This window comes from Pleurodeles waltl, chromosome 7 (genome assembly GCF_031143425.1).
Source record: "Pleurodeles waltl isolate 20211129_DDA chromosome 7, aPleWal1.hap1.20221129, whole genome shotgun sequence".
Taxonomy (NCBI): domain Eukaryota; kingdom Metazoa; phylum Chordata; class Amphibia; order Caudata; family Salamandridae; genus Pleurodeles; species Pleurodeles waltl.
This window is the reverse complement of record NC_090446.1, coordinates 976,546,090-976,558,510: the sequence shown is the minus strand read 5'-3', so window position 1 is coordinate 976,558,510 and position 12,421 is coordinate 976,546,090. Positions and strand designations below refer to the sequence as shown.

Below are 12,421 nucleotides of genomic sequence, written 5' to 3'. Positions count from 1 at the left end.
AAAAAATAATAATAATAATATTAGAGAGAAACAATAAGTCCCATGGAAAATGTTATTTAAATCCTGTTGTATTTTAAGCAAGGTTACCGGACGAATGAAAATGCACTATTCTCCCATTTTCCGCAAAAGTCCTTAAAGGGAACCAACATCCTCATAACTACAAAACACATTTTGTTTTTGTCAATGTTATGTGGCCACGCTGTTTTTTAGAAAGCTCCATTAGTCAATCGTGTTTCCAGAAGTTCCTAACCCTGTCTAAAAACCCTGTGTAAAAATATATTTAAAAGCTCCACTAGATCCAGCAGTAGTAAATTTGTGTTACTTTTGCTTCGGAGACGTATATATTTGACACATTTTGTCAGTCTAAACAGAAAGTCTCAGAAATAATTTGATGATATTTGCCTGCTTCTCCCATATATCTTCATGGCCCACCCAGGCTTCTTCATAGCCCTCCCAGATGCAGAAACCTGGAGTCAGGCCTGATGCAAAAAAAAAGTATCTATTGAATTATGTGTTTAAATTTCTAAGTTTGCAACGATTACCCTACTCTATTGTGCTGTCAGGTGGTGTTTTTATGTTAGTGAAATGTAAATTAGTGTTTTCCACCAGAAATTAGTCATTTTCAGATTGCTCCCAGTACTCGTTCAGAGGGAAGCGGAATCAAAGGGAAATTTATTGATTTTAGGATCTCACAATGTAGTGGATCAGCAAGGTTGTGATTGAAACTCTGGTTGTCAATGTGTCCAGCAGTTTTCACCCTTCTCCCTGGTGCTCTGTCTGCACCAGATATAGGGAACAAGGAATGCACCCTTTCTCATACATCCAAGCTCAAGGTGTACCTTACCATTCCACTAAGCTAGAGAGGACCTTGCAGCGTGCATTCTGTGCAGAATGTCAGCATTAGGCACATGTGCATTTGTTGGTGCTCCTAAACATGCAGCATTGAGATCAGTGCAGCACGTTCGAACCGTCAGGATCATGTGAAGATGCAGACAGCCTGTTTGGCATATTATTTCAATACTGAAAGATATTCCTTTTGCTCTATTGTATTCGTAATTATTTTAGTGGATGGGGAGGAAATGGTAGCTTAAAGAATTGGAAAATTTAATACAAAGCCAGCGCTTATATAGGTATTCAGCTTTTCTCTGTTTTTGCAGTTGTTTTTTGTTTTATATCTAGAATTGCAAAGGCTTCCAATGTGGTGCTGTCCATCCAAGGTAGTTTTCTCTGCTACCTGTGAAGTGATGCTGGTTCTGCTGGCCATGTATTTGATACAGCTTTTCTTGAAGATGATGCTAGCTTGGTAGGGAAGTGTAGTTCCATCAAGTCTGAAGTGATTCACTCTAACCTCTGTAGGCCGTTAATGACCCATGCTGTCACTTTTAGGATGTCTTTCAGCAGAGTAGGTGTGGTGGTGTGGTGAAGCGTGTTGCCTCCATCTGGGTGTGAGAGGACTAAGGCCCGACGTGTGCACTGAACGTCCCTTCAGCTTATGAATTTGTACATGAAACTTCTCTTTTGTTTCTGCACAGAAAGTCCTTCCCTCCTGGTAGTTTCATCTTTACCTTACTTCACATCATCCTCCCAAGCACCTCACTGTTTACCCATAACGGGGTACTCTGCCTTCAAATGACTAAATTGCTCTCATGGCCACCTAAGACAAAGACCCAGTCTTCATTTGAGTACAATTGAAACTATACTCACAGGCCTGAACCCATCGCTCCTGTCTGACAACTCAAGTGACCATCCCTCCTTCTGGCAGCACAATTACTGAATTATCTCCCCACGAAGATAAAAAAAACATCCAAGACCAACTGATTTTAGAAGCCACTAGCTGTTCTACAACAGATGATATATCACCTTCCAGGAGATGAAGCCATTCAGCATTACAAAGAGAATGCGTGGCAAAGAATTCAAGATCATTCATACCCTAGAGCCTTAACCAAATCATCTACAAAGATGGTGGGCATGGCAACACCATCAGCTCTGCCTCACTCTCTGGCTACATGTTCACAGCAGTAGGAGCAACCTGGTAATCATTAAACCATTTCCATTATATGCCACATTTTCATTACCAAATCTTTCTGACCAAACACCACAATGGTTTGTAAGCTTAGACATGTATATTTCACTCCTCATTTCAATAAATACCCAGAGAAGCAGCCTATAAAACAAGTAGTTCAGTTCAAATAACTTTTTATTTTGGCCATAGGTCTTCAAACAATTAATTAGTAATTGTTTACTTACAACATTCTCATAAATACAGGGAGTGCAGAATTATTAGGCAAGTTGTATTTTTGAGGATTAATTTTATTATTGAACAACAACCATGTTCTCAATGAACCCAAAAAACTCATTAATATCAAAGCTGAATATTTTTGGAAGTAGTTTTTAGTTTGTTTTTAGTTTTAGCTATGTTAGGGGGATATCTGTGTGTGCAGGTGACTATTACTGTGCATAATTATTAGGCAACTTAACAAAAAAAATATATACCCATTTCAATTATTTATTATTACCAGTGAAACTAATATAACATCTCAACATTCACAAATATACATTTCTGACATTCAAAAACAAAACAAAAACAAATCAGTGACCAATATAGCCACCTTTCTTTGCAAGGACACTCAAAAGCCTGCCATCCATGGATTCTGTCAGTGTTTTGATCTGTTCACCATCAACATTGCGTGCAGCAGCAACCACAGCCTCCCAGACACTGTTCAGAGAGGTGTACTGTTTTCCCTCCTTGTAAATCTCACATTTGATGATGGACCACAGGTTCTCAATGGGGTTCAGATCAGGTGAACAAGGAGGCCATGTCATTAGATTTCCTTCTTTTATACCCTTTCTTGCCAGCCACGCTGTGGAGTACTTGGACGCGTGTGATGGAGCATTGTCCTGCATGAAAACCATGTTTTTCTTGAAGGATGCAGACTTCTTCCTGTACCACTGCTTGAAGAAGGTGTCTTCCAGGAACTGGCAGTAGGACTGGGAGTTGAGCTTGACTCCATCCTCAACCCGAAAAGGCCCCACAAGCTCATCTTTGATGATACCAGCCCAAACCAGTACTCCACCTCCACCTTGCTGGCGTCTGAGTCGGACTGGAGCTCTCTGCCCTTTACCAATCCAGCCACGGGACCATCCATCTGGCCCATCAAGACTCACTCTCATTTCATCAGTCCATAAAACCTTAGAAAAATCAGTCTTGAGATATTTCTTGGCCCAGTCTTGACGTTTCAGCTTGTGTGTCTTGTTCAGTGGTGGTCGTCTTTCAGCCTTTCTTACCTTGGCCATGTCTCTGAGTATTGCACACCTTGTGCTTTTGGGCACTCCAGTGATGTTGCAGCTCTGAAATATGGCCAAACTGGTGGCAAGTGGCATTGTGGCAGCTGCACGCTTGACTTTTCTCAGTTCATGGGCAGTTATTTTGCGCCTTGGTTTTTCCACACGCTTCTTGCGACCCTGTTGACTATTTTGAATGAAACGCTTGATTGTTCGATGATCACGCTTCAGAAGCTTTGCAATTTTAAGAGTGCTGCATCCCTCTGCAAGATATCTCACTATTTTTGACTTTTCTGAGCCTGTCAAGTCCTTCTTTTGACCCATTTTGCCAAAGGAAAGGAAGTTGCCTAATAATTATGCACACCTGATATAGGGTGTTGATGTCATTAGACCACACCCCTTCTCATTACAGAGATGCACATCACCTAATATGCTTAATTGGTAGTATGCTTTCGAGCCTATACAGCTTGGAGTAAGACAACATGCATAAAGAGGATGATGTGGTCAAAATACTCATTTGCCTAATAATTCTGCACTCCCTGTAGTATGGAAACATACAAGAGCAGTATTCAAGATTAAAATGACCCATCTGATGCCCATTAAAACCATCAAATGCTGAGCAAACCACAATCATATACCCATAAAAAAAACATGTTTTATTTGCAACCATAAAACTCCCCACAGCACATGCCACATCTAAGAATGCTTATTAGTTAAAAGTTCTACAGCTTGCGAACGTTGCCCAATGCCATATTTTATCAACATAGGATTTAAAGAAGTTACCCGGAGGGACAGGACTTAACCGAAGTCTTAAGACCTTCTCCCCTTTCTCTTGGTTGTCCTGGGTCCTATATTTCCGGCCCCTTGTACCGTTCAGCACCACCTCCAAATGTAAGAATGCCTGTTTTATAATATCCTCATACCAGCTAATATTAGTAGCCGGGGCATTCGTCAATGCTTGCTCATGCTGGAACACAGCTAACTTCTCCATGGATTCCTCAGTGATATGGGTGGTAAGGCACATAGGGTATTCCATTGACAGGGGTCTCACCCTTTCCCTCAGTCTACTTTCCCCTCTACTTAATTCCAACTTTAAGGGATAATGGTCACTTCCTTCACCTTGCTCAACCTGAAAACTCCTTACTTTATCAAAGTTCCAGGCGTGCATAAAGATATAATCGATAGAACAGGGCTATGGCCCATACTTAAAGGTTAAGGTACGCTGGGCAATCAGGGTCCACCCGTTCATTGATGCAGAACAAACCCACTAAGCCCTGGAATTTGCAAAGTTCCTCTCCCCGTGTCTTAGTTTTTGTGGTTGGAAAATTAGGCAAATTTATATTATACGCTGTTAATATCTCTTTATACCAGGGGTCTGTTCTACCTGGGTTTGATTTAGGATTAAAATCCCCTACCATAATAGACATATCTTCATGGAAAAAGTAGAGCATGACTCTGATCTTCATGCATAACACTGAAAAACTTCCCACATTTGTCAGACTACAAACCAACATGCTTAAACCAAGCACAGTCGCACCTCCACCCCGCCCCCCCAATTAAATTGATTTTAATGATAACTATCTTTTGTTCCAGAATGCTTGCCATTCTGGGAACATAGGATGTTATACAGAGTGAACAGAAGGTGTTACAAAAAACTTAGGAAACAAATATTTTTTCATGTTCATCCTGCAAGGAGACGTTTAACCTTGTGCATATGAAATGGTGTTTCTAATGGTCCGTGCATTGGTGAGCTAAGCACCAACAATCAATCAGTGTTTATAAAGCGCAGGTACTCACCCGTTAGGGTCTCAAGGTGCTAGGGGTGGAGGGGGGGTGTAGCGTGTACCGGAGGTGGATTAATAAAGCCATGTCTTCAGTTCCTTCGTGAAGCTGGGGAGGGAGGTTGTTTGTCTGATGTGGATGGGTAGGGCGTTCCAGGCGGTGGCTGCGAGGTAGGAGGAGGAGCATCCTCCTGTTCTGGTTTTCCTGATGCAGGGTACTTCTGCAAGAGAGGGCTGGGCTCAGAGTAGGGCCCTGTGGGGTACATGGAAGTTAAGTCGCTGGTTAAGGTATGCTGGTCCGGTGTTCCAACAGGTAGCTTTTATTTAGTATATTTTCTTGAACAAAAAAAAAAAAAAGTACACTCTTCAACTGAACTACACTTCTGTACTCTGGATACTTTAGGGTGCAGGTTTAGTACTGTTGAAAGCAGTGAGTTAGGACAATGGGACATGAAGTACTTCTTACAGTAGCAAATTTCTATGCATCTTCAGCTTCTCACACTACCTACCAGTTGAACACAAAGCCTGCCAGATCCAACATCTCACATTTCCCACAAGTTCCTGCTTTACACACAGTTGACAAGCACCAACTCCTCACACTGTCAACTACAGCATAGTTCTGTAGGTGCTGGTTGTATTCTATAAATATATAGAATTATAGATTAGTAACAATGAATTACAGGAATGTTTTTCACTGAGGCGTTCAGAGTGACATCAGACTAACAATGAGAGTGAAGCTTGAGTTGTCTATGATGTCACTCAAAACCCTGAGACGAAAACCATCCCTGTAATTTACTTTTTGGTCAACTGTTACTTTGTTATATGTGGCCAACAAAGCCATCTGCCCCTGCTATCAAATGCTGCACAGGGGTAGAGAAGTAACAGGCCATACGTAACATGGCCTCCCCTCCCTCCCAAATGGGAACAAAATACCTAATCCCCTGTCACTCATCCCCACCACTCTCTGTGCCTGCTCTTCCCTCTCCTTCAGAAGCTGTGCTTCCTGCATTTCAGTGCTGCTCTAACAGGCTCTCACAGAGCCCAGCCACAACTTCCTGGAATTCCTTTATGGCGTAGCGTCAGTGAGTTATGAGCTCTGTAACCCACCATTGCTACGTCACATCACTGAATTATCACATTTCTGATGTGACATTCACTCCAATGGCTCTGAGAGAGCCATATATAACACATACTGTATGCAACATACTGATATCATTATTCACAATGAGGGTGGCCATGCAAAAAACTGGAGTTCACATTTCAAGATGACGATAGGTACTGTACCAACTACTGCTCTGAACCTCACAATAGACGGTCAAGAGGCACTGGTTTCTAGCCAGCTTGCATTGTGCAGATTCTGGGGCAGATTGCAATGGGTACTGGCACCAGTCATCTGATGAAATCACTTTGACAGACGGAAGAGCTGGATGCGTATAGGCAGGCATCTGCGCAAAGCCAGCCTGCACCATACAGATCTGCAAGGCATAGGACTGGTGTCTGCTTCAGCACCCTGAGGATCACTATTCCACAAAACCTAGTCCATTCGGGAAGGAGAGGGTGTGACAGGCAGTTGTGCTAGCTCTCCACCAATAACTAACTGACAGGTCCTTGCTGTGCCAAAAGCTTGCAATGGATCTTTTGGGGAAGAGTCATCAAGCATATTTTAGGAGCGCCGGATCAATGCTAGTTTTGCTTGATACCTGCAAAGACAACAGTGGCTCTGAATCTAAACAAACTTGTCTCCATGGTCATGATCCATTCCGAAAATCTAGCATGGATCCATCCCTCTTTGGCTAAGTATTAGGGGAAGCAGGAAATAACAGAGGGGCTGTATGCTTAAGAGTATCGTGCAGGCGTGGTGGGTGACAGTAGGATGTGGAAATATGATCCAGCTTTTCAAGAATGACCATTCTCCATTTTTAAAGGGTTTTCCTCTTGTGACACAAACAACTTCTGTTTCTCAGCTTTCTTTCTCAGTGTAAACTTCCAGAAAAGATCCCTGAACCCTGATGATTTTTTTTTTATCCGTGTCCATCCAATCTCTTCAATCTTTTTTCAAGGTCTCCTCACGAAATGATTCAGTTTGCCACCTTATTCTGTTAACAACTATTTCGGCATAATGTTGCCTCATTCCCCCCTCTGAGCTCCAGCAGCACAGTTAAACAGCATTAGTGCAGCATAGGCACATTGTTACGACCAACAAACAAGACATGGTACAAACGAAGCATTAGTGTGTATTTCAGTAAGAAATTAGAAGTAACAAGTGCCTCTCTCACTGATACTACAACAGGTACATTTTACCAGGAACGGTTAACTTCTGAGCTCTCGAATGGCCTTGCACAAAACAGAGGAATGAGATGCTGTATTTTAAATCTGTTTTCTATAAGGTAGAGGAATTGCCACTCAGGACACAAAACGTTGTCCTTTAGTTCAGTGGTTCTTAACAGTTTGACTTAAGTGGACCCCTGCTGAATCTGCTGGAAGCTGGAGACCCCAGTCTAACTAATTTCTGCAACACAATAGACAAACAAAAAAAGAAGCATACATCAAACAAATGGAGAAATGCCAAAATATATTACTTAATTCGCAAACAACAAATACGGCAATCTACATTTTTATTTTAATGGGAAGTTTGGAGTTTTTGAAAATGGGTTTTTATTTTTAATAGATGAAACTGTGTTACACTTGAACATATCACTTTGTCCTTCTTGCTCTTAATGCATGCTTTCTTTTTGTTGGTGTAAATCAGAGCTTCATTCGGGGCCACCAGTCGGCCATACTACACTTTGTTTGCTGTGCTTGCTTTGCTCCCACAAATCACGCTAAGGGTACCAACATAAATGTTAGCCTCCAATTTCAAATTCTTCACATTTACAGGGCATTTAATATTTTATATTTCTGCCTTTTTTATTTATGTATGTATACTTTATAAATATGCCAATATTATTTAATTTTCTAAACAGTTGGAAACCCCCTGAGTAGGTTAAGAACCGCAGATCTATAGCTTGCCAATAGATCCCAGTGCTTGTAATGCGTCCACTTCACTGCTACGAACGGCCTTTTAACTGCGTACACCATGTCTTCCTGATACAGATGATTCTAGGCATTGGTCTTGGTATCCTGGTGATTAGCACATACAGCACCCTGTCCGTGACAGAGGACATTCCAGTAAGGCTTGACCCTGTGCCCGAGGAGCTGGCGAAGGCCCGAGAGGAGCTGGGCCCCGATCTGGCGAAGATCTCTGGTAAGTTGGCGTAGGCTTTAGAACACGTGTTTATTGGTGTTCTTGGTTTTATTGTTCACCATTTATGTAGCTCACCTTTCAAACCGAATAGCCACTTGGTGTTTCAATACTTGGTTGCACTGTACTAAATTCAGATGTACTTGTTTTGCTGACTTAGTAAGGATGAAAAGCTGAGATCGCGTTTTGTCAGAATTCGAACCAGTGAACCACAAGGCACATGTTAATCTGTGCACTTGTTGAGCTTAACCCACCGAGTTATCTTGCCTGTTTGAAACCTGTTAAGTTTTATTTAGGTCGATGGCGATTGGCTGGATCCATTCACAGTCTGTTTTTTTTTTTAGTAAAGTATCTCCATAGTGGAAATAATACTGAATACAACATAATGGCACCATTGGTCACAAAATGATTTATCTTGTATATACCTTGACCTCTAAACTTTTCGATTCGGCTAGAGGTACTGTAGCAACTACTGCACCGAACCAACGATGATGATAACTCGCTTGATCGTTCACACATGCAGTCACAAGCACATTCTGCTCAACACCAAAACACCTTCCACCCGGGTCACACTGCGATCCAGCATCGCTCCAATCAAGCGCGTGTGGGCGCTGCCACCTTCCGCTAATGTGATTCAGCGCCTCGTCAATGTGATGACGTGTTGTATGGATGCAACTAAAATACAATACTAAAAGTAGTTCTGTCCTATTTCTTTTCTGTTCACGTTGACATCCATCCCTACCAGCCTCCCAGTGGCAATGGGCTGCTGGTAAATCTCCAGGGGTTCCTGTAGCCCTGCCCGCCTATGGCTGCGGAGCAGGAGAGAGAACCAGATACTATCTGCCAGTATATAGGACGAGGCCTCAGTAGCATCTCATTTTTGTCCCGTAAGCTTCAATGTATGTCTTCCTGGTGAGTTTAGAACGGGCCGGTCGCGCATCCCCGGGGCCAGAGTAGCTGCCACACATTTCCTAGTTAGACTTTGTTTGCGTCCGGAGCAGCTTTTGTTTTTTGGGAGGTGTGGATGGAGTTATGGCTGCGCTCTCTTGCACAGCTGCAAGTAGTGCTGCAGGGCTGTGCTGTCGGGCAGATGCTGCCTGACCCCCGCCAGGCGCCCTTTCCCTCCCCATCGGCCTCTGTGTCCTGGTGGGCTGCCTTACTAGGAACCTCCAGGATATTCCAATAGAGAGGCTGGAAGCGTGAGTTATCCGTCAGCTTAGTCTGGCATGGCACCCTTCCTGCCCTGCTGCAGGCTTGGTGCTACCCGATAACATTCATGTTTAAAGTCTCTCCGGACGCCCCACTGCGGAGGCTCTTTGTTGATGTAAACCCTCTCGTTTTGCCGTTCCAGCCGAGCGTGTCCTAAGTCCCTGACACGGGAAGCACTGCCTATTTTCAATGCATGCTGTCTAAGTGTGCTGTAATGACATCTTCAGTCTAAAACAGTGCGCATTTTCTAAACTTTGATGCCTGTTAAGGGGCAGATATGGGTCCTTGTTGGAATGCAAGGACGAGTCTTCGTGTTTTCAACGATTACGGCAAGACAGGAGCAGAGAGCACCAGCTCATTTCTTATGTGCTACCACATTTAGGAAAAGTCATTCTGCTTTTCATCAATCTGTAGACAAGAGGGTGTGGGGTCTGATGCAGTGCTAAGAACCGCTTGTAGCACTTGTGCACATGTGTGCCAGAACAAGAAGATGCATGCGCTCTGTTTTTTTTGACATGAGCCTATTCTAGATTTGTATGCTGCGGATTATTGCACCATCTAATGGTTGAGTCGGGAAATGTTCTTTGTAAAATAAATCGCTTCACTTCGGGTGTTGACCATATGAAGGGTCTGGTGACCCCTAGGATGCCGGGTGTAAACTTAGAGTGCCCTAGTAAGTGGCCTGTTTTTTTCTGTTCGGTTTGTGTGTGTGCCGTGCCGTGAAAACATTTAGTTACAGGCACTTAACTACTTTCTTCTTACTTTGTAACTGTTGCTCAAAGTCATATTGAAGGGTCATACAGACATGCAAGCTGGCCCCTCGCAAAGGAGAGGTGATGTGGTTCCATGGTTCAGAGTGCTAAGTTTGAGCTTAGTGACACTAAGAGCTGTAGGATGAGTTCTGGTTCTGCTTTCTATTATCTATGAGCATTGTATTGCACTCCGTGATTTTTTATAAGGCTTTTCATACCCTTTGCAAGGCCTAACACACTTTCATACTGCTGAGCAAGTATCTACTCTGTATTATTTATATAGCACACTGTAGCCCCTCGAGGTCACTGAAGCGCTTTGCCTTTCATTGGGTTCTTCGCAGAGCAGGCCCTAGCGCGGCAGAAAGATAGATGGCGCTCTTACTGCTGCCGGTGAATGAACTGAGGCAGCGGGGTCTCCTTCTGTGTTCACAGCTCAGTCCCTGGCTAAATACAGCAGTGCCTGGGCCCTAAACACGAACACCTTCCCTCCCGCCCCAACTCACCTTAATCACACACAGATTAGCTCCATCATGCTGATGCCAAGTTGTTTGGTTGGGGGGAGGAGGGGTTGGTTGGTTGGTCTGGGGGGGATTGTTGTTGTTTGTGGCGGCAGGGAGATGGGAGGGCAACGAGTCCTGCTAACGAAGCGTAAAAGCAGAGAATGCAGCATCTCTAACAGGAATAAAAGTACTTTATACTAAATCACTGAAGCCAAGTGAGGGGGCAACGCTGTTTGCCTGACCTTAATGCTGGCAGCTCTGTGCACCCCCCTGAAGGTTGACGCCTTGTGCTTGGGCCCAGCTCACACACGCCAAAAGCTGGCCCTGGTTCTTGGAGATCTTGAAGGAACATTTTCAGTGCTTTAAATGGGCCAGCACTGTCAGGTACGGAGTACCAACAATTTTTTATTTTGAGAGGGAGAGTACCTGCACTTCTCAAGAAAAACATAATATTTTCAGGGATGTGGAATTCCTATCCCCCGGGACATATTGGGGTCCAGGCAGTGCTTTAAATGGGCCGGTACTGTCCGGTACTGAGTACCGGCACTTTTTTATTTTGAGAGGGAGAGTACCGGCACATCTCAAGAAAAACGTAATACTTTTAATTGGAGAGTACCGGCACTTCTCAGAAACAAGCAGGTACTCTGGTACAGAGTACCTGCAGTTCTATTTTTCCATTTAAAGCACTGGGTCCAGGGCAATACGTTTTCATGTTTATTTTGTCCTTGGCACAAGTAGGCCCACGCCCCCTGCAACACAAACCCTTTGGCTGCCAGTTTACAGAGAAGTGAACTGTTTGCAGTTGAGGTAATGTGTGTCCATATGTTAATGCTTTTTGAACTTGCATTTATGGTTCATTAATGAAAAGCCTTCATTATTAGGGTGGGTGTTGTAAATAAATGTTTTAAGGTCACACTGCACTACTGACAGTGGTTCCAGTAAAACAAAGTGTCCATACTTTTTAAAAGCTTAATAATATGAGGCTAAATATAATTCTCCCACAATGCTTTCTGATCAGATGCAAATGTTTGCAGAAGCTTGTAAGCAAGAGTGATGACTCTTTGCTTTCAAAATAAAATGTTCAGAAAAAAATGCAAGTAGGAAAATAAACGTTTCGTTACTATGAACTTTTAGGTGCTATTTCTTCAAAGCGTCATTTAATAAAATGTGTTGATGCATGCTAGCATTTCTAAAAAATATTCCTAATGGAAAATCAGTGTCACCATTTTCAACAAGATTATGGGAAGCATGAAAATAAACAAGCACTGGCAAAGCCAACCGATCCAACAGTTTATGTGAGTCTTTTGGTTCTGTCAATCCGTGCCTTGTTTTAACATGGTTTTTGTAAAAGTTTATTGTCATGGAAACTGCCACGCCCTACATTTTTAACAAACACTGCCAAAAAGAAGAAAAGGCTTTTGATCTCAAAAAGCAAACATTGCCACCAGTAGTGTAACAAAGGCACCCCCAGTCCCTCTACAGGTGGCCCCTCAGCACAGCACCTGCCCTGAGTAAGTCTGGAGGTTAAATTCAGTTATGATTGATTTTTTTTCTCCATCACGTTCATACTTGTTCAGCAGTGGCTCCAAGATCGGAGCGTTCCTCTAAGCTTTTTGGGCCTAACTGCTCCGCTTTTCGAGACCGACAACTCTGATA

General features: G+C 43.1%; 1 protein-coding gene across 3 annotated transcripts in view; it reads left to right on the top strand.

The window, feature by feature from the left end:
* Positions 1-12,421, top strand: part of SLC38A10 (solute carrier family 38 member 10) — a 242,425-nt gene that overhangs the window by 137,661 nt on the left and 92,343 nt on the right. For all 3 annotated transcript variants that reach the window (XM_069199759.1, XM_069199762.1, XM_069199761.1), the window contains exon 11: positions 8,157-8,307. In XM_069199759.1, coding sequence (XP_069055860.1) covers positions 8,157-8,307 — 151 coding nt within the window. The remainder of the gene's footprint in view (positions 1-8,156; positions 8,308-12,421) is intronic.